General features: G+C 46.2%; 3 protein-coding genes across 11 annotated transcripts in view; 1 reads left to right on the forward strand and 2 right to left on the reverse strand.

The window, feature by feature from the left end:
• Positions 1–2622: 2622 nt before the first annotated feature.
• crtap (cartilage associated protein) lies at positions 2623–8541 on the reverse strand. Its single transcript, NM_001304168.1, is given in 7 exon segments — positions 2623–2683; positions 3415–3498; positions 3634–3779; positions 5905–6033; positions 6216–6387; positions 7551–7700; positions 8063–8541. Coding segments are annotated over 7 exon segments (1191 nt in total). The 5' UTR covers positions 8522–8541; the 3' UTR covers positions 2623–2632.
• Positions 8542–9386: 845 nt separating this feature from the next.
• fkbp9 (FKBP prolyl isomerase 9) lies at positions 9387–16611 on the forward strand. The gene is made up of 10 exons (XM_013135514.4): positions 9387–9760; positions 10498–10643; positions 11841–12030; positions 12150–12295; positions 12562–12751; positions 13159–13304; positions 13476–13665; positions 13791–13936; positions 14384–14547; positions 15315–16611. Exons 1-10 carry the CDS (start codon positions 9558–9560, stop codon positions 15489–15491), a joined length of 1698 nt encoding a protein of 565 aa, XP_012990968.3. The 5' UTR covers positions 9387–9557; the 3' UTR covers positions 15492–16611.
• Positions 16612–16857: 246 nt separating this feature from the next.
• Positions 16858–26658, reverse strand: part of LOC105012525 — a 56677-nt gene continuing 46876 nt past the window's right edge. For 4 of the 9 annotated variants that reach the window (XM_034294880.1, XM_034294883.1, XM_034294879.1 and 1 more), the window contains 12 exons: positions 26468–26590; positions 26271–26328; positions 24653–25840; positions 22184–22288; positions 21743–21877; positions 21485–21636; positions 20719–20905; positions 20396–20551; positions 18346–20313; positions 17916–17957; positions 17488–17558; positions 16858–17221 (listed from right to left, as the gene is read on the reverse strand). In XM_034294880.1, coding sequence (XP_034150771.1) covers positions 17536–17558; positions 17916–17957; positions 18346–20313; positions 20396–20551; positions 20719–20905; positions 21485–21636; positions 21743–21877; positions 22184–22288; positions 24653–25840; positions 26271–26328; positions 26468–26590 — 4137 coding nt within the window. In that variant the 3' untranslated portion in view covers positions 16858–17221; positions 17488–17535. Of the gene's footprint in view, positions 17222–17375; positions 17415–17487; positions 17559–17915; positions 17958–18345; positions 20314–20395; positions 20552–20718; positions 20906–21484; positions 21637–21742; positions 21878–22183; positions 22289–24652; positions 25841–26270; positions 26329–26467; positions 26591–26658 lie in introns of all 9 variants that reach the window. The other 5 variants (XR_004576288.1, XR_004576287.1, XM_034294882.1 and 2 more) reach the window with 5 other exon arrangements.

Below are 26658 nucleotides of genomic sequence, written 5' to 3' on the forward strand. Positions count from 1 at the left end.
CTCCCCCTTCCTCTGCCCCGTGTCCCCCATCCTCTGCCCCGTCCCCCCATCCTCTCCCCGATCTCCCCCATCCTCTGCCTGTGTCTCACCCCTCTCCCATATCCAGTAGAAAGAGCTCTTTATGGGTCAGCTCTGTCAGGAAGATGTGTGTGTGTCTGTACGTGTCGACTTGCACACCTGCTTGCCAAGACCAACATGAAGATTTCCAGGTTTTTTCTCTGAACACTCTTAGCCACTTCCACTAGGTGGCAGCAGAAAGTACATTTAAGATGGCAGTGAGGCAAGTTCCTAAGTTCCTCTGAGTTGAAAGCAAATTTTTCATAGAAACCTTTCAACTAAATAATTCTAAATGAAATCTAAATCCTGTAAACAACAAATTTGATTACGTTGAATTTCCTTCTGTTGATTACTCAAATCACTTTTCCGTGTTGGCCTGGACGTGGACTTAACTTCATCCCACAGTTCTGAGGCAGAAGGGAAGTACCCCCACAGGCTGTGAAGAATGCCCCACTGCACTCACCTCTGATGGGTTAAGGCCTTCTGCTCCTCTGTCTTCTGACATCTGGTGATCGGTCCAACTGATCCAGTCATTTGACTCATTGTTTATCCTTGATAAAACGGCTCACTAATATTTGAACAAGCCTTGGCCACATTACGTTTGACAAAATCTATTTTGTGTTTTAGATAATTAATCATCTGAGTCACCTCAGGTGCATTTAATGAAGGCACTGGACCAAAAATATTTTTTTAAAGTTTTTTTTTTCTTGGCCTGGAATGGTGCATGCCATGAAGTGCCAGACTGAACTGCAGAACCAAGTGGCACCCCCTCACCTGGTCCATGTGGCACCCCCCCAACTGGTCCATGTGGCACCCCCTTACCTGGTCTTTTCTCAGTGTTCAGCTGAACGTGGGACGGGGCCGCTCTGTCTGTAATGTACTGGAATTTGTGACGTGCCGCACAGGGACCCGTTTTGCTTCGCTCACAGACATATGGAGGTTCCAAGCCTCACGCCGTGCTCTTTCACAGACATATGGAGGTTCCAAGCCTCACGCCGTGCTCTTTCACAGACATATGGAGGTTCCAAGCCTCACGCCGTGCTCTTTCACAGACATATGGGGGTTCCAAGCCTCACGCCGTGCTCTTTCACAGACATATGGAGGTTCCAAGCCTCACGCCGTGCTCTTTCACAGACATATGGAGGTTCCAAGCCTCACGCCGTGCTCTTTCACAGACATATGGAGGTTCCAAGCCTCACGCCGTGCCCTTTCACAGACAGATGGAGGTTCCAAGCCTCACGCCGTGCCCTTTCACAGACAGATGGAGGTTCCAAGCCTCACGCCGTGCCCTTTCACAGACAGATGGAGGTTCCAAGCCTCACGCCGTGCCCTTTCACAGACATATGGGGGTTCCAAGCCTCACGCCGTGCCCTTTCACAGACATATGGGGGTTCCAAGCCTCAGGCCGTGCTCTTTCTGGGCCCGGCATCACTGTTTGGCATTTCCAGGTTTACTGCTTAAGGACGGGACCACTCAACTAGAGTCTCATTAAATGCCTTCAAATAGTTTTTTGCTGGTGAATGTAAAGGCATGCTCGCGGTGGGGTTGGGATACTCTGGTTCCAACACACAGCCTCGCTCTTTCTCACAGCAAATGCATTCTGAAACCCCTGGCTGGTGCTGCGTCTGCCCGAAAGGTCATGTTGTACAGATATGATGCCGTGGTCAGTACCGAAAGGTAAAAATACACAGATGGATTTGTAGATGTGATTATAAAAAGACAGTACCACAGTAAACAGGTTGACAAGGAGGAACTCTGTCCCGGGCCCTGGAAGGCAACATTAGCTGGGATCAATTGTGATACTGTGTTGTGCCTCAGGAATCCGGACAGGGGCCCTGTTGCATAAACACTGAACAACAGTGGCAGACATTTTAATACATCGGTAATACATTAGAATTGCAGTTATGTTTGGACCTACCAGGTGTAGTTAATCAGGTCAGTAGGTTCAGAAAAGTTGAAAACCGAGACATGTGCTCTTTCAGAACATACTGCCTACCTGTACTTCCTCACTGCACTGATTCTGTGCTGCTTCATAGATTCCCATACCCCATAATACCCCCATAATACCCCCATAATACCACACCAATGACATACTAAAATGTTAGCAAAGATCACTGGAGAGGGGTTAAGCTTCACCATGGGATTTTTATTGTAAAATAACTGGGTGAATATCTTTCTTTTTCCTTGTAAATCAGTGCACATTTGTATTGAAAACAATGAAAATAAACAGATGAACGTGAACAAAAATAACAGTGAATAGTGACATTATTATTATTTTATTATCATCCTCACCACCAATTTAATACAACAAGAACACTCACTGTCCATACCCGGGCACTGCACATGTTAGTGTTGATACAGAAACATGAAATAAAATAACCAACCATTTCAAATGTCAATTTTAAACAAACATAAAAAATATAACTTTTCTGAGACAATGAGGGCCTCCCGGAACCTCTGAATAAATATGACCCAGTGGGAGGAGCCAGACCCTGTGGTATGCTGGGAAAACATCTTGCTGTTGCTTGTTTCTGCTGTTTAGTTTCAGTCTTTTCTTTCTTTCTTCCTTTATCTTTTACTCATCCTGAGCATCCAGCAACTCATCTAGAAACTCCACCACCTCCCCCTGTAAACACACAAGGAAATACAGGGTTAGGATTTAACATCAAGACTGTACCCAGAGGAAAGAATTATCTGTTTTATAATGATGTATCACCGACTGTCTTCTGAGCCCATCGAGGTCCTGATTAACCATAATTAGGACTGATTTTGTTTACCCACCAAGCAAAGTTTAGAGGTCATTGAGAGTGTCCGAACAAGATGAAACCGAACGGGTAATTTGCTATGTGATGTTTATCTAAATTAATATACATTTCGTCAGTTGTCGACGCACTCATTGAATGCTGGACAAAGTATTCAAAATACAAGATGTAGCTAAGAATTAAAAGAAGGAAAAAGGCAGGAATGTGGAATCTGACTTTGCGTCAACAGAATCTAGTGGGAACCCAACGTCTCTTGCTACAGCGGAGGCATTTGAACGTTGTCGTTAAAGTATATACAGCTCTGTCCTAACTGCCTGCGTTGCTGTGAATGCTGTGAATGAGTGTGAGTGAATGGCGCCCCCCTGAGGTAAAGTCTCTAACTACCACTTTGTAGTATACACTGGCCACATTGTACTGCTGGTCATGTGACCTGAGAGAAATGTTGAGGTTTATTTTTATTTTTTTTACTTTACATAAAGGTTGCATTTGGAGCCCGATTAAGAAATGACAGACCCACGGACACAGGCTCTGTAAAGTGCAACAAGAGTGTCGCAGGGGCAATGCGTGCAGGTCCTCTCTTTTCACACACACACACCTCATCATCACTCATTAGCCGCTGTCTGGAGAACTCCAGCATCTCTAGCTGCATGGTGGTCTGGTTCAAGTACCGTACCGCCTCCTGAAACACACAGAGGACCCAAAGGGCTGAGCAACTCTGACAGAACCCAGTGAAGGCCTCCGTTTTCAGTCAACCCATCACGGTGAAACAATCAATCGCACACAGCGATAACGAACCGGTAGGCGTGTGTCTTACCAATCTAGGCAGGAAGTCTTCATCACTGAGTCCATACTTTTCTCTGTGGTACTGGTAATACACCACGTTGTTCTTCATCACCTCGTCACTGGGGTCAAACAGCATGTAGCTGGTCACACAAGGTACTGCATTCTTCAGGTCATTCACTGACGAGGCAAAAGCACTTTCAGTCTGTGTGTGTGTGTATGTGTGAATGTTAACATTTAATAACACAGAAAAGTCCCTAGGCCATTAACAATCCCATTTCCAAAAAAGTTGGGACACTGTATAAAGTGTAAATAAAAACAGAATGCAATGATGTGCAAATCATTTATCCCTACATTTAATCAAAGATCGTAAAAAGACAACATATCAAATGTTCAAACTGAGAAATGTTTTTCTTTTTGGGATAAATTCATGCCCATTTTGAATTGCCAGCAACATATTTCAAAAAAAGTTGGGATAGAGGCATGTTTACCACTGTGTTGCATCATGACAGTTGTTTTCGTAAGTGTTCCTGAGCTGTGCAGTGATTTCCACTGTAGAATTGTGTATGTTTTTAATGCAGTGCTGCCTGATGGCCCGAAGACCACGGCCCTCCAATCAGGCCCAGTGCCATGGGAGATGGCCGTGTTATGTGTTTCCCCATGTGTTTCCCCATAAACACTGCAAATGGTATATGAATTAGATACGGCCCCTGAATTATGAAAAATGCACCCTCAGTCATTCCTCCGACAGCTGAACCTGCTTCCAAGGTTTTCGGCCTTGTCCTTTACATACAGAGATTGCTCCGGATTATCTGAATCTTTTAATGATATTATGTAACGTAGATGATGAGATCCCCCAAAAACCTTCACAATTTTACATTGAGAAACGTTATTCTTAAATCATTGCACTATTTGCCCGCACAGTCTTTCAGAGTCGGGGGGAGAAACCCTCCCCATACTCAATTCTGATAAACCCGTCCTCTCTGGAATGATCTTTTAATTCCAAATCATGTTGCTGACCTGTTGCCAATTTACCCAATTAGTTGTGTGATATTACACCAGGTTTTGTTTTTTAGCGTTACACAACTTTTCCAGTCTTTTGTTGCCTTTGTCCCAACTTTTTTGAAAAGAGTTGCTGGCATCAAATTCAAAGTGGGCATATATTTTTCAAAAAACAATAAAATGTCTCAGTTTCCACATTTAAAATGTTGCCTTTGTACTATTTTATATTGAATACAGGGTTTAAATGATTTACAAATCATGGCATTCTGTTTTTATTTACATTTTACACAGAGTCCCAATGTTTTTGGAAACAGAGTTGTAGAATAATAATTGAGAACCTACTGTAACTCTGTACCTGTTATAACAGTTACAGCACTTGTACCCGCAAAGCCTCCACTAAAACCAGCATTCCCCGAGTGCAGTTGGTGTTCGCTTTGGCAGTTATGAATACATGAATGTCTTCAAATAAAAAAAGAATGATTATAAAAAGATAAACTCCTCAACTTGAATGCAGTGAACTTCCGGGATCAATGTAGAAGCTCATGTTTATTAACTTTCTAACTCTGTAGAGGTATAGATACTGTGGCTCTAGTGTTAGGGTCACTACTGCATGTCCTTGTCGGGTGTCCAGTTAATTTCTCGAGCCAGACAGCTTATTCCATCATCTTCGAATGACCAGTGCTAAGATTCATTGTAACCCAAGGTCTGGCAATGTGAGACTAGTGTCTTGTTAACTTCTACAAATTGTTGATCCCTTGGAGCCAACCAAGATGACCTGGCCTGACGGCTTTCAAGCTGTCCATGTCCAAAGTCCACCAGGTTGTGTTGCTGATTTACATTCTTCCTGACAACTCGTGTGGTTGCTGGCCACATAAATAAATGACTGAGCGTACTTGTTCTCCAGAGAATCTGTCCTTTTTGCAACCACCGGGATTATTTTGAAGGCTCAGTTATAAAAGCCAACTGGCATTCATAAGCACTCTTAAGGTGTAATATTTTGAACTGCAGGACACTCTAATATATCAATATCTGTACACAAAAATGACTCCTTAAACAGCAATGTAGTGTTACGATCTCAGCCTGACAAACGAGAAGTCCACTGACCAGACCTAGAGTCCGGCTCCACACTAGATTAATTCTAAGGCACTTTCCAAGCCACTGCTCTTAAATATCATACTGCTCGCTCTTTGGGGTTTTATGCTGGGTATCTCAGTAGGCACTTTGGGACAATTGCTGATGTGAAAATGTCCTTCATAAGACAGAAGGCTTAATATGTGTTTTAATAAATATATAGTTAACTCACATTTATAGTAGGCGAACTGCAGGTAATGATACATGGTTGCCACAAATTTTTCCACAACGAATCCTCCAACCACAGGAGTCAACTCGGCCTCACACCTCACCTTCCTCTCTAACACCTCTGTGTAGTGGTCTGGGAGGGAGACAGGTGGGGTGGGGGGAGACAGGGAGTGGAAGACAGAAATGGGGAAGGGATTGGGATGTAGGGGACAGATGGCGAGGGACAGACAGGGGGAGGGGGGATTATCATCAATGGACGTGTTCAGTTTTCAGCAGGAGAGCGTCAGTCTCGGAGCGTTGGAGTTAAAGTCTCACCGGCGATGGAGGGGTAGAAGTCTTTGAAGTCTTTGATCTCCCTGGCTCCTTCTGAAGCCGCCAGACACTCGTCGTAGACCTTGAAGAAATCCCTCAGGGCCAACTCCATGTCTGACACCGAAGTGCGGTAGTTATCCCCATTGTACGCCCGCACTGCTCGCACAAACAACATCTGAAACAATGGAAACAATAACATGCGTCACCTTAGCCAACTAAACTTAGCCAGCTAAAGTTGCCCTAAAGAGAAAGTGCTAAGGTCCATGTTCAGGCTTAGAGCTCTGAAGGCCTTTATCCTCTTTTGAAGTCGGTCTGGTCCCTTACCACATCTAATTCCACCCATAGAGAGAATTTGAGAGCGGCTCTTGTTCAGTGCTTGTCTGTACGTGTATGGGCGCGACATTTTCAGTTTCTTTATTTTTTATGAATTGGCACGCATTTCTAAAAATGTATCTTTGCATAATCAGTGGGTTATTGCGTATCGATTGATGTAACAAAAGTCTATAACCACAAAATGTGGAGAAGGTGAGAAGGTCTGAATACTTTCTGAAGGCGCTGCGCGTGCCTTTACAAGGTGAGATGATTATGAAGCTTCCAGAAGTTTGATCAGGTGCTGTCAAACTGTGCTCCACTGGTTTGAGCCCTGAGTGGGGAAGTCAAACAGTGCCGTAAAAGAGCTTTGTTTTAGCTGCATTCTTTCCAGTGCAACAAAAACGTATTGCTGATTTCTCATTACGTGGTGTGGTCAGTGTTTTTAACCTGGGGCTATGTGGGGTCTGTTTGGGTTTGAGAACAGAGCCCCAAAACCAACTGGCATGGAAGACTCTTCACTAAGTTAATCCTTCTGTAGATAAGAGCTTTTGGAATGGAAGGTTTGAGAATTGCCGTCTATAAAGTATGAGTGAAAACCAAGTTTACTTCTGGATTTTGATCATTCATGCGATATTTTGGGTATTGCGTTGTTTTTTGATAATTCTGCATGTTTGGTCACCCTAAATTGGGGTTAGGGTCACTACTGCACCCCATATCGCACAAACATAGACGGCAATTAGTTATAGAAGTTACTTGAGTATTTTAAAATTCTAACTGCGATATCAAGTGTTATTTTTGTCATGATTGCGTAGAAGTCTCTTCTTGCCTGATCTCTCAGGTCATTAACAGCCTGTTCCCTGTGTGAGGAGTGTAGAAATTGCGCAACCTTGCTAAATGCTTGTTTTCTGAAGGCCCCTCTGTTATGTAATGTCCCCTTCCCACACATCACTCTCTCTACTCTCTTCTTCTTTGCATTTTGCATCCCTTCTCGTCTGTGTCAATTCTACGAGATGCGTGCTTGTGTACCTCATAGGTCTTGGTCTCCAGGTCTTTGAGGTGTTCATCAGCCCCAGGTAGGCTCTTGTAGTAGGCCATGTTCCTCTGCATCATCTCATCATCGGGGTGCTTCAGGAGGAATGTGTGGGCTGCTGACACCGCCTTGGCCAGTTTATCCGACTGGAGGAGACAGGGTGAGACAATTAGCAGCAGAAGCATCGGACCCTCATTCTTTTCTCGGACTCCCCTCTTGCCCCAGAGTGTCGTGGCACTTTCCAGGCCCATGCAACATGCACAACACGTCACAAACCAGCAAGAACACAAAGAGTTTTTAAAAAAAGCATAGGACCTCAGTTGAACGCTATATTCTATTGCTCTGGGGAAAAAAATAACAATATAATACATAATAAACAACAACTAAATACGTATTCGCTATACACCAAACGTAAAGGTATGTTGTTTTAAGAGCCGTGTACAGGAACTACTCCATAGGCACTGAGCCGCACTTAATGCACAGTAATCTGTAAAGTGATTTAACGAACTTTGAAGTAAGCGAATTGCAGGTATTTATACGGTTCTCGTCTCTCGAACTCATCCACGGTGTCCCGGCTGGGCATGGTCTGTCTGAATGCGGGCAGTCCCTGTTTGCATCGTTTCAGACACTGCGCCCTCTTCATAACGTTACCGAAAACATGCAACTCCGGAAAATCTGTGAACCTCTCCTCGTTGTCCAGCCGCACTGAGCTGCAATTGAGGTTACAGAAGGCCTCGCTGTCCCTGAGCAATCGGTACAACCTGAGAGACACCTCGAGGTAGTCCACTGTCTCCTGCCATTTCTCTCCGGTGTACTGGTCCAGTGCGTATTTATATGCAGAATCTAGTGGCATTAGTTCATGACGTGGAAAACTCCTGAAGCTGTATTTCTCGTATTGACAGAAGACTATTGTAACGGAAAACGAAAAAAGAAGCAGTGAGAGTAACATAGTTCTGGAGGGTGCCATCTTAAGTTTTTGTGTAAGAGGTGGGACGGCTGGGCTAGACTGCGTTTCTTTCTCTGCGCTGTGCATGGAACAGGGACCGCCTCTACCCCCACCACGTATCCGGACACAACTCTACTTCCCCCGGCTACTCTCTGCTACTCTGAGGAGGGGGTGGAGAACCACACGGGATGTGCGCCTCCCCCTAAAAATCACTGCTGTTCTTGATCGCTACTGGTTGGGATAACCAGACCACTTCCCTGAACTGTAGCTTACATCAACCTACATGACTGTCAAAATGAAGGACTGTTTTCCATGTCTGGCAAACGCTGCAAAAGATTTTACGCAGTACAATGACAAGTAGCCTAATAAGTAATAACTTTCACTTGGCAAAATCTACTGAAATAGTAGGCTATGTCTGCTCCAGTCCGCGCTTCAGTTTGAAACTGAGTGCTGCCTACGTCTCTACAAAATAAGCTATATTCGAATGTGTCTCGGTTTAAGTGATATTCGGTAGTTGGTATATACTTGTGTATCACGCAATATTCAATGTCTCTATAGCCTGTAGGTTTCTTCCCTTGCCACGTCAATACATTCCAGAGAGGGGTGAGAGGCTTCCCAAATCACAGAAACCCCCCCTAAAAGATACATACGTTGTCCCTACACAACACTCCCTCCAAAAGTCGGTTGTTCTTAAAAGTTCTGCAGAGCTCGGTGGCCTTTAAGCAAACTGTTTGAATGCAAACTATTCTACCGTAGTAGTTTTGTTTCTTGTGATATGGATCATTTGGTGTACAGCTGTGTCTACTAGGCCCTGGGTTTTGTGTTTCCACGTCTACACATCTGCATGTACGCTACTGCGCCTGCGCCATGCGTGGTGCGCAAATCCCCCATTCCATTCAATCGCGAACAGTCGCTGATCAAGGGAAGAAACGAACTGGAGGAAGAAATCCAGAGGTATTGAAACAACTCGTGGAAAAGTGAAACAGCGGGTTAACAACTCTTACAGTCAAGGTTTATATCCATTATACTTTTGCCTGTATAGGATAGGCATTTTAAAATGAACAGTTGGGCGCAAGGAATGATCTATCTGGCGGTTCTGGTGGCTTTTGCCGCCTGTGACGCCCCTCCGGTACCGTTAGATGACATCGTGATTGAAAAAACGTTCGTACCGGAGCAGTGCGGGCGTGCTGTGAAAGTAGGGGATTATGTCCGTTACCATTACAACGGCATGTTCCCCGATGGAAAGAAGTTTGACTCAAGGTAAGAAAGTTTTCCACATCCAGTTGCTGCTTGCAGTTTTAAAGTTGCGTGCACGTCAATAAATTCAAGTGCGTGTTTTACTAGCGGGTGGACCTAGACAGCCACGCAGGCAGAGATGGGCGCCCCATTTTCTCAGAGAGAGATAGAGAAATAGAAAGAGGGAATTCAGCCCTTCGTGTCGAAGCGTCAACTACTTCTCAGTAAGTTACATTGTGTTACAGTACTGATATCCAGAGAAATAATGTGTGCCCCGAAGCTAAGGATACACAAACACACCTGCACTGCTACTCTAAGCAATGCAGACACCGGTAGGCTAGGTGAGTGCATAGGCCCTACATTTACACTGTGTCAGTTCACACACTTGATGACATGTACCCGTGGCCTAAAGTGGACTAGACCAGCAGTAGGCTCCCCCAAGCATCAACGTGCGTGGCAGAACTGACATGCAGTCATTGTAGTAGACTAGAGTTGGCCTAGTGACGCGGCATGTTAACTACACAGTCCCATCTCAAGCCAACCAAATGTGCTGACAGGACAGAGAACTAGAAGACTGAATGATGTCAGAGACTCAGTGGATTATGTGAGGTAATGAACGAATTGCATTTAACCATGTTTCTTGTAAAAAATAAAATAAAAAAAATGTTTATGCTTTTTCTTGTGATGTCGGCATCTTCCATAATACGCGTGTTTGTGTGCGCGGGTGGCTGCGTGCACTTGTGTGTGTGTGTGCCTTGCAGCTATGACCGCGGTAGCACCTACAACGTGTATGTGGGGAAAAAGCAGCTGATTGAAGGCATGGACCGAGCTCTCGTGGGGATGTGTGTCAATGAGAGGCGACTGGTCAAGATCCCCCCACAACTGGCCTATGGGAAAGAAGGATACGGTAAACTGAGCTTATTACTTAGCTTCCAACATTAACCATGACATAGTTCATTAAGTCTAGCCTGACATTTTTATGATCGGTTATAATTGAGGATTGCGGCAAATCATACCCCTTGAACTAATCAAGAACAATAATTATTCCTGCCAGTTCTACATGTTTCGCTTTTTAACATTAATAACAGCCTGCAACATATCTTAAAACATAGTATAAAACAGCTTGTAACATAGCCTGTAACAGCTTATTACACAGCCTCTAACATAGCTTCTAACAAAGGATTTAACAGCTAATAACATAGCCCGTGAAATAGTTTATAACATAGTCTGTAACACTTTGCCTGTATCTTAGATATATGCATTGTTGTCTCTTGTCCATTTGATAAATAGTGCAGATACCACAGGTCGTGTGTGTTAGTGTTGAAACTGGTGTTTACTTTACCGTGTTTATAAATACAGGGTGCATGAAAGCAAGCTGGACAGGAAGTGAACCAGGACACAGTGACATCACAGACCCAGAAGTACTTCTTGTTAACATTTCTGTTAAAAGGCAGGCAGTCCTGAGATTTGACATCAACAAACCCTTATTATAAGCAGATTAACCTCCTGACTCAAACTGACACATGTAGGTGAACTCTACCCCTGTGTTGTAGCAGTCCCATTCATTTCCTAGAGGGAGAGACGATACAGACCAGACAGGCGGCTTTATCTGCTAAACCCACAGATACACAAACAGAGTCCAGAGTATGTCCGTGCATTAGTGTGTGTGTGAACAAAGAGGTCACCTAGTGGACTGTTTGGTTCTGCATGAGAAGAGATTACACTTGGAATGTGGGGCCTTCACATGTAGAGACTGGTGTGTGTGCGTGTATGTGTGTGTGTCTGCCAGTATGTGTGTATGTGTGTGTGTGACCACTAGAGGGAAAAAGCATGTACAGGCAGGTACATGTTAAATGTGTCTCTTCAGGAGAGTCAGGAAGTTGAACTGATAAACACTAACCCTGTCTCCCTCCCCTCAGCATAACAATTACTGTAGCCAGGTTCAGGATTTCTGTTTAACGACCTCTTGCGAACGGATCACCTCCCCCCTGCAAAAAGAAACAGCAACGGAGGAAACGAGAGAGAACGAGAGAGAGCGGGAGGAGGTGGAACCCTGGGTGGTGTTTCATACGGTATCTCTCTTTTGTCCTTTCCTCCCCTCCAGGTGACGTCATCCCTCCAGATTCCATCCTCCATTTTGATGTTCTGTTGTTGGATGTGTGGAACCCAGAGGATGGGGTTCAGATTAACACCTACCACACCCCGGGGAACTGCTCCAGGAAGGTCGAGGTGTCCGACTACGTTCGTTACCACTACAATGGAACTCTACTGGACGGAACGCTGTTCGATTCCAGGTGACGGCACGACTAACACGCCTCTTTGGGGATGATGATGATGACGAAGAGGATGGGTCCCCCTGTAGGTCTTCCATTAAATATCTGCGTCCTTCCCCTTCTCTTCCTCCTCGACGTAGCCACACCCGTCTTCGTACTTACGACACCTACGTGGGGATTGGCTGGCTGATCGCCGGGATGGACCAGGGCCTCCTGGGAATGTGTGTCGGGGAGCGGCGCATCATCACCATGCCCCCGTCGCTAGGATACGGATCGAACGGCGACGGTGAGTGGGGGGCTTGCGGGTATTGAGGCTCATGCTGGATCGTTATACCCGTCCTGCCTCTTCATGTTCCTCTCCTTCATTGCTCATCTCTTCATCTTCATGTTCCTCTCCTTCATCGCTCGTCTCTCCCTCTTCGCATGGTAATATCCCTGGTGTTGGATCCAGTCATAGTAGACCTCCATAGACATATGACAGGGTTTGTGTAACTCTTCTCTCCGGTCCATCCCTCCATCCTTCCATCCACATCCCTGGCTCCCGCTCTTTAGGTAGTGATATCCCAGGCCAGGCCTCCCTGGTGTTTGATGTAGTCCTGCTGGATCTCCATAACCCTAAAGACGGTATCAGCATAGACAACCAGGTTGTACCTGACAATTGCTTGAGGAAGAGTGTGGCTGGGGACTTCATCAGGTACCACTATAATGGATCACTGCTGGACGGGACCTTCTTCGACTCCAGGTGAGGAAAAGAAAAATAGAAATAGAGGAAGCAAGAAATGTAAAACCTGCTCCTCTGTTTCCTTGTGGTCCGGCTTGCATTGCCATTGGCTGTTTGTCCTTTTACAGGAAAAACATATGTTGTCCTCAAGATGGCAGTATATCCTTTTCAACTAAAGTCATTTGACATGATTTTCTCATAATATTTACTGAATGAATCTAAGCAGTAAAAAAAAAAAAATAATACCCAAACTAGTTAATGTGAGTTCAGGTTAAATAGGGTGTAGACATTTACTTCTTAGACGTTCACAAATGTCAAATGTATAAATTTTAAGTTGCCAAATGTTTGAGTGTGTTGGTGGAAAACGTTCCTTCTGTGCACTTCACCACGGCCCCGTGATTATGGCCCTCTGTCGCCGTGTTCCTCAGCTACTCCCGTAACCGAACCTATGACACGTACGTGGGCAAGGGCTACGTGATTGGTGGGATGGACGAGGGTCTGATCGGAGTCTGCATCGGAGAGAGACGACGGATCACCATCCCGCCTCACCTCGGATACGGAGAGGAGGGAACCGGTGTGTGTGGTGGGGACGGGGGGGGGGACGGGGGTGGGACCGGGTGGAGGTTTTCAGCGCACTGTTGTTTAAGGGAAAGGGGTTTCTTTGTCTCGTACCCCATCTTTACGGACTCCTGTGACCTTGGTTTTGTTGTTGTCTCCCTCCCCTTTACGGACTCCACCTCACCAGGCACCAAGATCCCAGGCTCAGCGGTGTTGGTTTTTGATATCCATATTATCGACTTCCACAACCCATCGGACAAAGTCGAGATCAGCACCACTTACAAACCAGAGGCGTGTGAAACACTGACTAAGAAAGGAGACTTTGTTAAATACCACTACAACGCCTCGCTCATGGACGGAAACTTCATCGACAGCACGTAAGAAAGGCAATGCCACGCGCTTGCTTGTTCGTAAACTGCATGTATAAACCCAACCCCACCCCCCCCCCCACCCCCGAGTCGTTCACACACAGGGTGTATTTCTAACAGATGTGTCCGTTCAGGTATAACTACGGGAAGACATATAACATTGTGCTGGGAGCCAACCAGGTGGTTCCAGGGATGGAGGAAGGGCTGATGGAGATGTGTGTCGGAGAGAGGAGACACCTGGTAATCCCTCCTCACCTGGGCTACGGGGAGAGAGGAGTGGGTGAGTTACACTCACACCCGTTCTGTCTTTACCCGCGTAGGCACCAGAAAGCAACCAAGCAGCTGACTGCTGCACGACCCAACCTTAACTCAAACCTAACTACAATAACCTCAGATGAAAACCTAAAATTAACCTAGCCCAAGTGCCTAAACTTAACCCTCAGAGGGCCATTTTTGTGGACACAAATAAAGTCAAGTCGAGGATTAAAAAAACAAATTGAAATCTTCATGGACTTTTTATTCCACGACCTGGCTTAATCTCTGTCCGCGAAACCGGCCTTTAATCCCTAAACCTGAAAGTAACCAGTAAGTCTGACCCTAAACCCGAACCATAAGCCAAAAATTTACTTATTTTTTACTGCCCTTATAATTCGATCTGTAAAACACACACACACACACTAGTCCACAAAAGGTTATTAACCCGTTCATGTGGATTGGTGGGTTATAGATGGTGAGGTGCCGGGGAGTGCTGTCCTGATCTTCGACATTGAGTTAATTGAGATGGAGGTAGGATTACCCGATGGCTACATGTTCATCTGGAATGACGAAGTTTCCGCTAACCTCTTCACCGAGATGGATGCAGACAAGGACCTACAGGTGTTGGCTTCAGAGGTACGCATTACAGCTGAGCCTCACATCCCGCTACACACTCACGGTCATTCCACCTCTTCTACTGAGTCTGCTCGTATTGGGGAAATCTGGACAGAGTCTGGCCTCATCTCCTTCACTGGCACCGATCTATAAATACAAGACGGAGGAAAGCAGATGCGCTAGAATGGAAGCATAGCGGAAGGATGTGCTTTTAAATGTGGCCCATCCATTTAATCTAACCGTCCCTCCAGGATTCTGTGTGGTCGAAAATGCTAGATTTTGCAGCAGCAGAAATTATGACAAGACTGTGGGGTGGCAAGGGGTTAGTTTAATCAATCAAACACCTTTATTTATAAAGCTCTTTTTACATAAGCAGTTTTTACAAAGTGTCTTTTACAAAACACCCAGCCTGCAACCCCAAGGAGCAAGCAAGTGTTGAATTTCAGTGGCTAGGAAAAACTACCTAAAAATGCCGATATTTAGGAAGAAACCTAGAGAGGAACCAGGCTCAGAGGAGTGTCCAGGGACAACCCGGGGGGGGGGGGGGGGGGGGGGGGGGTTAGTTCCATGCAACAATATTGGAGGACTTGGCAGTTTAATTAAAAACAAAACATGTTGATCTAATTGGTCTTATATTCAAGCTGTTGGGTAGGAAACATTTCTGAATCCCAGAGAGACTGATTTAATTTAGTTCAGAAGGTGAGGAGACAACGTTTTTGTTCACTGAGACAGCAGGCAAAACAAATCACCCATTTTTCCTGACTGCCCCCCCCCTCCCCGGTCTCCAGTTCACAGATTACATCCTGCGCCAGGTGAACGAGGGTAAAGGTCGTCTTGCCCCCGGGTTCGATGCCTACCGCATCATTGAGAACATGTTCTCCAACCAGGACCGCAACGGAGATGGAAAGATTACAGAGGAGGAGTTCAAACTGAAGGCAGACGAGACTTCTCACGACGAGCTATAAGACAGGGACACAGCATTTGTATTTGTGTGTGTGTATATATGAGGGTGCTTCTATGAAGGCAATATAAGACAGTGTCCGTGTATGTACTAAGTGTGTGTGTGGTTACAGTATGGTGGGGGGGTGGCGGAGGGTAAGATGGTGTAGGGTCAGGTGTAAAGATTTACGGTAGGTTAGAAGTCTATGGAAAAACTCAGAGGTAAGGTGTGTTCTGTGACATGGGCATCAAATGGTGTTTTAGTAAGCCTTTACCTGTCCAGTCTATAAACAGAACAGAAGATGAGATGCCGGTTAATGCTGATATGTTTCTATTGTTGATGATATACTTTTGTTTACCTCCTCTGGCATCACTGAGTGTTTATCCTTTCATTAGTTCGAGGAAGTTCACGTTTAGATGTTTTTGACTTTTCAATAGTTTTTCCTCTACGTGCCTGAATATTGTGTGATGCTAACACACTTTAAGATGATCTGTGGATCATCGAACCCTCAGTTTTTTCAGTCATTCTTCTATTGTTCCTGGATTATTTTCCAGTCAGTTGTTCATTGAATATAGTCCCACTTGCATCACAAACTGCCACAACTCCAAACTAACATGTCTTCTACAGTAAAAGTACAGTACTTTTATATTTATTGCAATAAACACCATGATAGTTGATCCGTTTGGTAGCTGCAGAACTGCAGATACAGTGCCATCTATACACATTGTGTTGTATCCATTGGAGCGACTGTGGGCGAGTTTTTGTAAAGTTCGGTGCTAAACTCCTTCTGTGTTCTCTGCTGTCTAAACCAATCACAGTAAAGGACTACACATCAGTCGTTCTGCTGCACATTCAAACACTGAAGCCTCCTATACTACATGTACATTCATATTAGTGCCACTATCAGTAATTTGTTGTCCCCCAGTCACTTGTGTTCTGATTCATCTATGCTCTCACCTGAAATGTCTTTGGCTGTGCGAGTGAGCCGTATACGTGTGTGTGTGTGTTTGCAATAGTTGAGTATGTTTTATATCTGATGCCTGTTTGGTGAGAGGAATGGATAATGATAACATTAATGATTCCATAAATGTGTGAGTTTTGAAGTTGCATTTGAATAAATGCATATTCCAACCCTTCTACAACAAGACCTGTCAGTGTATCTATTTAAGCGCATAATGTGTGTTTGTATATGGTGGGAAATGCAAAGCCAGAATGAAAGATAAAAGACATGATCAAACAAGATGGGGAATGGAGGGGTGATAAAGGGAAAGGTAGTGCTGGCTTGAAGTGAAAATAAGGAACATCAAGGACCCCAGAACAAAGACAGGGAATGTGTATGAACCATGGATTCTGTAGCCCAAGCCTGCTGACAGAAAAATAAAAACACAGAATATAGAAAACATTTTATTTCAAAATAATACAAATTCAAGATTTCTATCATTAACTGAATTGTTTATGGTTTATTTAAATGCTGTCTATAAATTTGTAGCAACACTTGTTTTGCAATTAAAATTAGTCTCTTGAAAAGTAAAAAAATAAAAAAAATAAAAAATCTGTGGTCACAGAACAACATCCAGAGGTCGATAAGGCCAACACTACTAGCTACATGTCAGAACTAGAAAATGGACGAAAAACCAAGTGTTCATTTCAACTCAGACATTGGTAAACAAATACAATCTCTTTATTTTAACATTGTTTTCTTCAGTGCCTGTGTGAGATAACAATTGCCTTCCAGGTCCAGGGACGACTCTTCACCTGTAACACATGAACACAGTGGTCAGATCACGTGTCTTCATAAGCCTCAGACATTCACACACCTTCCCGGAACAGCAGACAAGCAAGGAGAACAGCCATGATGATTATTTACATTAGAGACCATCCTAACCATAACGGAACCCTGAGGACTCACCTCTCAACTGGTCACATTCCTCTAGACATTCTCAACATCCTGAAATGAACGTCAGAAAGTTTAACGCAGAACTAATCACAGATAGTTCTGCATAATAAAGAGCCTTTCTCACCTCCATTCCCTGTTCAAACACTCACTTTGACATCCACACTGGCAATGCTCACTGAGGGGGTGGCATCCACTCTGTACAAACAGACGTATCACTCAAAAGATTGAAATGCAACAACACATTCCTAAGACTGTTACATAGACATTATTAGTGTTAAAAAGATATATTTGTACAACAAAGATGTATTCACAGTGTTACAACAGATATTGTATAGCATGGTATGTTATCTTAACCTGGATGTTAAAAATGTTAGATTTTAATTATGTCAATATTAAACAAAACATTTCCCATTTCATGCATTCTGTGACAGCATTCAACATGCTCCCGGCAGAGGAAAAATGTGCTTTGCATTGTGTAATCAAACACAAAAAGGGATGTTTTAATAAGGAAAATACAACTTGCAGAGCAAATTCTATTTTTGTGCAACATACCACGGGGGTCCCAGGTTTGACCGACAAGCTGGGTTGGGGTCCCTGGAAAACAAAAAGTTGAAGATCTATATTGAGAAATATCGAGCAGTCCTCCCTCCACATGCTTCTAAGGTTCATTTTAAAAAGCTCACCCTTGATTCAATTAGTGCCTTAACTATCCATTTAATCAGGTGTGGCAGTTTAGGTTAGAAACAAAGCCTTTTAAATGTTTAGGCATTGGGGGCCTAGCTTAGCGTTCCAATACTAGCGGTAGCAAATACATTTTGGCTTAATCAGTAGTAGTGGTGCCAGCCGAGTACGCCATCCCACTAGAGAAGCTGTAGTTGAGGAAAGCTAGCATTAGCAGTTGCTTTCGCTGGCACGCTGATCTTTGTTCTTGACGACAACACTGCCGAGGGTTGGCTGAAAAATTTGCTCCATAGCTACTCACCAACAGTAATACCAGCAGTGTTGGTTTCCATGGCAACCCTGGTGACATTTGCTGTCCAGGTGGAGTAGCTCTGGCAACTCCCCACCGCTGGAGAGGCAAATTCCCAGCAGCCAACAGCCGGAAGCGGTGGTTTGGTTGAGTAGTGGCTGCTGGGGGGCACCCCAGCAGAACCCAGTCCAGTACCCGACCCGGGGAAGGCACGCCCACGGTAGTCCGTGTCCGAATAGAATACCCCTGGGTAGACCTGATGTCCGGGGTAGCTCCCTTCACTTCCAGAAAAACCTCCGGGGTAGGAAAGACCAGCCTGATTGGCCAACACGTAGCCAGTCTCCGGTTGACTCGTAGCTTGGTAGCCTGTTCCCCAGTAGCCCCCTGACCACCCGGGCTGTGACTGTGTGTTACTGGGTCCGAGGTCAGTGGGGGAGCTGGAAGTGAACCCACCCACCCCTGGGTAACCCGTACCAGGGTAGGTGGCTACAGGGTATCCCTCCAGGGAGAGTCGGCCTCCGGGGCAAGGGGCAGAGCTGCCGGGGTTAGAGGTGAACTGACCAACCGACAACCCTCCGGCGTAGCCCCACTGGGCCTGTGAGGCAATGGCAGTGGGGTTAGAAGCCTGGATGCTGGGGTTGGTGATGAACTGTCGGTTCTCATAGCTCCAGGGATCTCGGTCCTTTGGTTCCGGCGCGGAAAGATTCCTCTTCAGAGGGTTGGCCGGTATTGCCACCGTGCCAATAGCACGGCCCTTTGAGTCCACCCCCATCGCCTCGGCGGGCATCTCCTTGCCAGCGATAGGGCCCTTGGTCCAGGAATCAGCCCCACCTCCCACTGCCCTTGGCAGGGTGGTCGAAGCAGGCAAGTGGGGGAAGCGCAGCGAAGAGTCCCCAATAAACATAATACCGTCCACAGTGGAGGCCATATTATTCCCAGAGGCAGAAAGGAGATCTTGCTCGGGCGGGGGAGGTAGGAGGGTAGGGGTGGCTGGCAGGGGCGGTGGGGTCCAGGGTCCAGTTCTCGCTGGGTGGAGGGGCATGTCGGGGGTGTCGTTTGGTGGATGCTCCTTGGCCTGGAGAGGCCTAACCACTGTGGTTGGTTTGGACGGTCTCCTGTCTGCCGGGCTGGACTGGCTGGACAGGTCTTTAGACGGGCACGGCGGTTGGCTGGGGTCATCCCGGGCCAGACTCTGGGCCGAAGTGGATTTGCTGGGATAGGATGGGGTGTGAGTGAAAAGGCAGTAGGTGGAGGCCTGGTGGGTCTTGAAGGGACAAACCGTGGGCGGGTCTTTCGGAGAGCAGCCGGGGACAGAACGACGTCTCCTGCGGGGGGTACGAGAGCGCGAGCGGTCGGAACGTCGGTCAGCAAGATCTCTGTTGCGGCGTCTCTCTGGGGTCCTGCCACGGAGCCAGGCTTTGCCTGTCCTTGCGTGGTCAGTGCGCACGCGAGTGTGTTTGGCATTACTGAGACTGTGCGTGTGTTTGGTACGACTGCAACTGCGTGCGTGTTGGTGATGACTGTGTGCGTGAGTGTGTCTGCGGTCTCTGTGTGAGCGTGTGCCATTGCTGTGTGCGTGAGAGACCTTAGCCCTGTCAGCAGGATCCTTCTTGTCCAAATGTTTGTTGCTGAGCTTGTGGCCGCGGGTGGAAACCGAGTGAGACTGCTTCTTTCTTGAGAACATTTTGGATACAGTCAGATTGTCAGCAGGGCTACCGGGTGGACTGACCTCCAGCTCACATTGAGAGTCTGTATGTGAAGGAGTGTTTTTCAGTTCTGGGTCAGTGTGGCCAAGTGATGAGGTTTCGACGGCGCACGACTGGTTGCCTGATGGTGGGTCAAAAGGTTCAGTGACCTCAGAGGACGACGGACAGCTGTCAAAGGCAGGGTCAGATTTCACGGCCTGACACTCAGGGGAACTAGACACCTTCGGTTTCTTCCCTTGCTCGGGTGACTCTTTGATGCTAGAATGGCGCTTCACTGAGAAATAGAGAGAGAATTTAATAGAATAGGGAACGACATTTTAAAAGCAAGATCATTTTGTCACCAGCATTTCTCCTACATCTCTGCGGCAACGAAGACTGCCCCAAGGCATGATGGGACACCACCTGGCACTCCATCTCCTGCTTGACCACTACTGGTTCAAGTTTGCTAGTGACCTTGGTAAGAAGTTCTGTTTGGTTCTGCTCTGAACGGATCTCCTTCAAACGGGACACAGCTGGAAGGAGATGGGGAGATTTGCACATTTACGGGTTTTAGGATTCTGTCAAAAATGGAGATGCAAGTCTTCAACTCAATAGATGCATTTTTTTTTTGCATATTGTAATTCAGCGTTTGGCTTTTAATGCGCAAGGCCAGAGGAATAATAAAACCTGTATCCCTCACCTTTATCAAACAGCATTCCTTTGATCGCTAAAAAGTCAGCCTGGTTCAGGAGCACCTCCTGTATCATGCCAGGCTCATCATGGTTCTGCTCCTCTACCTCCTTAGCAATCTGCATCAGAAGTCTGGACTCTTCTGCCGGATTCTGGCCAGGTACCAGACCATGGAAATACCACGGATATCGAACAGTCTGGGTGTGGGAGAGGCAAGCAGAGATTAGCGATGTGGTGTTGTGTATTAACTGCTTTGAGAACTTGCTTTGTTTGTATTACATATGAAGAGAATTCTGCATATGTAATACGTTAGAGGTTACATTTCAATGTATTTTTCACAATGTTGTCAATTTGAAAGCTTTTTCTCGAGTTTCATCCTTCTGCCATCAGTCGCAATTTCCTAGTTCTCCAATTTGTGCGCGTACACATGGGTCCAAGTGTGTGTGGAGGACCGCACCTTCTCACGTGTAGTTGGTTTTTTATAAATCCCAAAGTTGGCACAGGAACTGGCGTACCCATTCTTTTGTGTGTAAGAAACGTTTATAAATGAGGCCCCAGATGAACGGTCTGATGAACTGTCTAGAATAGTAGCCCTGTGGTTAAGGGTGATAAAAATTGCATATACTTGCTCTTGTTTCATTCACGTGTTTCCTTTTTGCCATGTATGTTGCAGAGTAGAAAAAGGTCAGACAAAGGGCAACCCACCCTAGGTGTCACATTAAAACAGTTTTAGTGTAACCAATAGGAAGGAAGAGAAACAGGAAAGGGCGTCTCACCAGATAGTTGAGTCGGTGCCTGTATTTGAGGACGTGGTTGATGAGGACAGACGTGTTCTGTCGGCTGTTACAAGACAGTCGACCACCGCACGACACACACAGGTAGAAGGACACCAGGCCCTCACAGCAGCACTCTATCAACGCACTGAGACCTGACAACCACACACCCACACGCAGTTACAGTACTGAAACAACCACACACACACACACAGACAAAAGTACTACGCACTGTTGCCTTAACAGAGTCAAGTCACTGACCGACCACAGCTTGAGTCAGTTTCTCCTTGATGTAGGTGTTGAGGTCTTTGGTGCTTTTGGGAGGAACACCTCCTCTACATGTCAACCTCTGGCTGTGTCCTGGGAGAATGGGAAATCTACCTTCATACAGGGATCCTGACAGAGGAGAAAAGTTACTGAGGCAGTCTAACAAAGCTAGCAGCTCTTTAAGGTATCCAATACTAACGCAAATGAAGCCAGATGCTATAAAACACAGTAACTTGTATACCACACACTGACTCATGCTTATCAGGAAAAGAAATAGAAACATGCTTCCTCCAGGGGGAAGCTTAGGTAACAGAGGTTTTTACTGGACCAGAAACATTCTAATGAGTAGCATTGCCAGAACAGTATTTTGGTTCTCTGTGCTCATGCTTTAACTGGGACTTAAAAGGCTCTGTTCTGAGAGGCACAGGTATTCACCCAAACATGCAGGAGCCAGTTGGACCTCAGGCCGGTGTACAGAATCCACCTCAGGCTGGGTCTGGGGTTCCACCTCGGGGTCCGCAAGCTCCTGTTTGATAATGACTGAAGTGACAGAAATAGGTTCAAAACACTGGCGTAGCAGATCCACAAGCTCTGAAAGCCCTGACGCATATTGTGTTCTCTGTGGTAAACATGGTGTTTATTGCTGGTTTTAGACGCATGCAGAAAAATCTTGAGCTAAGCTGGTTTAACCGCAGTGAAAAAAAAAAAAAAAAAGAGCGGTCTTGGCAGATAACAGGAAACAGATTAAAAGAACAGATTAGACGCAGTTCATAGGATCTAGGTCTACGAGTTATTGTGAATCATGTCAGATTCTTAGAAGGTTAAACGAGGAGGTAAATATGTATAGTTCATCAGGAACTTTGAGTAAAGCGGTCACAGGGCTGGTTAAGATGCTTACAGCATTGAGACTTGTGACATAGGGAATATACACTCCCCTAAAGGATTATTAGGAACACCTGTTCAATTACTCATTAATGCAATTATCTAATCAACCAATCACATGGCAGTTGCTTCAATGCATTTAGGGGTGTGGTCCTGGTCAAGACAATCTCCTGAACTCCAAACTGAATGTCAGAATGGGAAAGAAAGGTGATTTAAGCAATTTTGAGTGTGGCATGGTTGTTGGTGCCAGACGGGCCGGTCTTCAGTATTTCACAATCTGCTCAGTTGCTGGGATTTTCACGCACAACCATTTCTAGGGCTTACAAAGAATGGTGTGAAAAGGGAAAAACATCCAGTATGCTGCAGTCCTGTGGGCGAAAATGCCTTGTTGATGCTAGAGGTCAGAGGAGAATGGGCCGACTGATTCAAGCTGATAGAAGAGCAACTGTGACTGAAATAACCACTCGTTACAACCGAGGTATGCAGCAAAGCATTTGTGAAGCCACAACACGCACAACCTTGAGGCGGATGGGCTACAACAGCAGAAGACCCCACCGGGTACCACTCATCTCCACTACAAATAGGAAAAAGAGGCTACAATTTGCACGAGCTCACCAAAATCGGACAGTTGAAGACAGGAAGAATGTTGCCTGGTCTGATGAGTCTCGATTTCTGTTGAGACATTCAGATGGTAGAGTCAGAATTTGGCATAAACAGAATGAGAACATGGATCCATCATGCCTTGTTACCACTGTGCAGGCTGGTGGTGGTGGTGTAATGGTGTGGGGGATGTTTTCTTGGCACACTTTAGGCCCCTTAGTGCCAATTGGGCATCGTTTAAATGCCACAGCCTACCTGAGCATTGTTTCTGACCATGTCCATCTCTTTATGACCACCATGTACCCATCCTCTGATGGCAACTTCCAGCAGGATAATGCACCATGTCACAAAGCTCTAATCATTTCAAATTGGTTTCTTGAACATGACAATGAGTTCACTGTACTGAAATGGCCCCCACAGTCACCAGATCTCAACCCAATAGAGCATCTTTGGGATGTGGTGGAACAGGAGCTTCGTGCCCTGGATGTGCATCCCACAAATCTCCTTCAACTGCAAGATGCTATCCTATCAATATGGGCCAACATTTCTAAAGAATGCTTTCAGCACCTTGTTGAATCAATGCCACGTAGAATTAAGGCAGTTCTGAAGGCGAAAGGGGGTCAAACACAGTATTAGTATGGTGTTCCTAATAATCCTTTAGGTGAGTGAAAACTGCTGTGTACCCGACCGTAAAGAGAGTGTTCTCCTGATGACCGCGGTGGTGGAAAACTGGGTTTCCCCAAACCCCAACTCACATTAAAGTAAGACCAAGTTCAAATCTCCTTCAGAAAACTCTGTTTATGCTTGCAAGCAGAGAGACACCATCAATACGAAATTGAGGATAGCTCTGAGGCACAGTTTGGGTGGCCATTGTATTTATACTGGCTCAGACACTTCCACTGTTCTTCCCTCACTCCGCTCCTCTCACAGACATGTCTCAATCTTGATTAGTCATTTGTCCATAATAATCAATTAAGACGTTTGCTGAAAATTCCTGATCTGTGTCTACTCTGAATTCTTACAAAGTAGTGGGTGTAAGTTTTCCACTACATGCCTCAATTTCCTCCCATAGTTATTAGGTCGGTCACAGTACTGTGGAGGAATTTCTGACAAATCCTCGCAGATCCACTTTACTACATTGACAATCGCGAATTTTAAAGCTTTACCTTTATGTATTAGGCAGCCTCAAAAATAAATAGCTGCATAGTCTCTTCTGTCAGTGGTTCTTTTCAGTAAACTGAACAATATGTAGACCCATATTACTAGACCTACAGTGCTAGAACAGTGCGGGTCAAATACACAGAACCGTGGACCTGCGAAGACCAGTCATTCGGAAACAGAAATTGCATAACTATTATCATTGTAATCTTTCGTTCTCACCATTACAAGGGTACTAACAACGGCAAAAACACCTGCTCTCACCTGTGTTGTGTTGGTTCAGATGTGGTTCTGAGGAAGTCACTGGTGTCTCTGTTTTGGTTGATTTTGTTTTCTGTGGAGTTCTGGTACTTATTGGCTCAGAGTTCTGGAGGGCCTGGGCCCCGACTGGCTCAGAGTTCTGGAGGGCCTGGGCCCCGACTGGCTCAGAGTTCTGGAGGGCCTGGGCCCCGACTGGCTCATAGTTCTGGAGGGCCTGGGCCCCGACTGGCTCATAGTTCTGGAGGGCCTGGGCCCCGACTGGCTCATAGTTCTGGAGGGCCTGGGCCCCGACTGGCTCATAGTTCTGGAGGGCCTGGGCCCCGACTGGCTCATAGTTCTGGAGGGCCTGGGCCCCGACTGGCTCATAGTTCTGGAGGGCCTGGGCCCCGACTGGCTCATAGTTCTGGAGGGCCTGGGCCCCGACTGGCTCATAGTTCTGGAGGGCCTGGGCCCCGACTGGCTCATAGTTCTGGAGGGCCTGGGCCCCGACTGGCTCATAGTTCTGGAGGGCCTGGGCTCCGACTGGCTCTGAGCTCTGGTGTGTCGGTGTTGACATTGGCTCAGAGTTCCGGGGTGTCTGGGCTCCGACTGGTTCATGGTTCTGTGTTGACATTGGCTCAGAGTTCCGGGGTGTCTGGGCTCCGACTGGTTCATGGTTCTGTGTTGACATTGGCTCAGAGTTCCGGGGTGCCTGGGCTCCGACTGGCTCAGAGTTCCGGGGTGCCTGGGCTCCGACTGGCTCAGAGTTCCGGGGTGCCTGGGCTCCGACTGGCTCAGAGTTCCGGGGTGCCTGGGCTCCGACTGGCTCAGAGTTCCGGGGTGCCTGGGCTCCGACTGGCTCAGAGTTCCGGGGTGCCTGGGCTCCGACTGGCACAAAATGCTCTTCCCTTTCTGATCTTTGGCTGATCTGAGGCAGATCTGGGTTCAGAGTATTGGTCCATTCTTCTGCCGTCTGCAGGCTCTGGACTGACTCAAACAGGTCTTCAGGCTGTTTAACAGTCCCTGTATCTGATGTCCACAGGGAATGACCAGGCGCAGTTTGATCCATGGTTAGTTCATTCATTTTCCTGTATCTCTGGTCAAAGCCCTGCTCCGTTTCCAGGTCAGGATCAGCTGGGAGAGAAAGCTGTTGTCTGGTTGCAGTGTGCATAACCAAGGCGCTCTGGTTCTGTTCCTGCAGCAATTGCATGGCTACGCACATGCAAAAACAGTTAAAAATCATCATCAAATACAGAACACTATCGAACACACCCTGTTAAAATCTTAACCGTTCTACAATAAGACATTTATTCCTGGTAAAAGTGGGGCTTTGTTATTGAGATTCAATGGATGGCACTGGTAGAAGCAGCAGGGTTTCAATGTTTTACCCCATTTTCCCCCTGTCCCAATTTTGTAACATCCTCCTTCAACAAACACATTAGTGGGAGACATAAAATGATTTAACTGTAGATTCGACTGGCTAAGAGACATCGTCCTTTTGGTACTTATTGTGGAAGCTAATGCCTTTTGGTTGGAGTAAAAAGAAGTCCGGAACCCAGGCTGTTTTTAGGACGGGCAGAAATTAGTGTAGGGCGGGGTTTGTACAAAACTCACTGAAGCACAGATGCAGACAATAACATACCTCGGTAAAACGGAGCTGACTGCACATGTTTATACCACATGGGGTCCAGCAGCATCACCTAGACAAACAACAGAGACAGACGAGTCCTGTAAACCCGCTATGTGTGTGTGTGTGTGTGTGTGTGTGTGTGTGTGTGTGTGCGCGCGCGCGGGGTTCATCAGCATTAACCCGATGACCCCCGCGGTTGACTAAGTCACCTGTGCGTCGATCTCCACCTCCAGTTGTGACAGTCTCCAGGCGAACTCCCTGAGGAGGTGTGGACTCGGGGGCAGCTGTAGTTCCCTCAGCCACTCGTAGAGGACACCACCATACTGGGCAATCTGACCAGACAAACAGTCAGCTCAAAAACGTATTTAGCGCAGCATTTAAGCACAACCGACTTGAGGCC

The sequence above is a fragment of the Esox lucius genome, chromosome 10, assembly GCF_011004845.1.
Source record: "Esox lucius isolate fEsoLuc1 chromosome 10, fEsoLuc1.pri, whole genome shotgun sequence".
Lineage (NCBI taxonomy): Eukaryota > Metazoa > Chordata > Actinopteri > Esociformes > Esocidae > Esox > Esox lucius.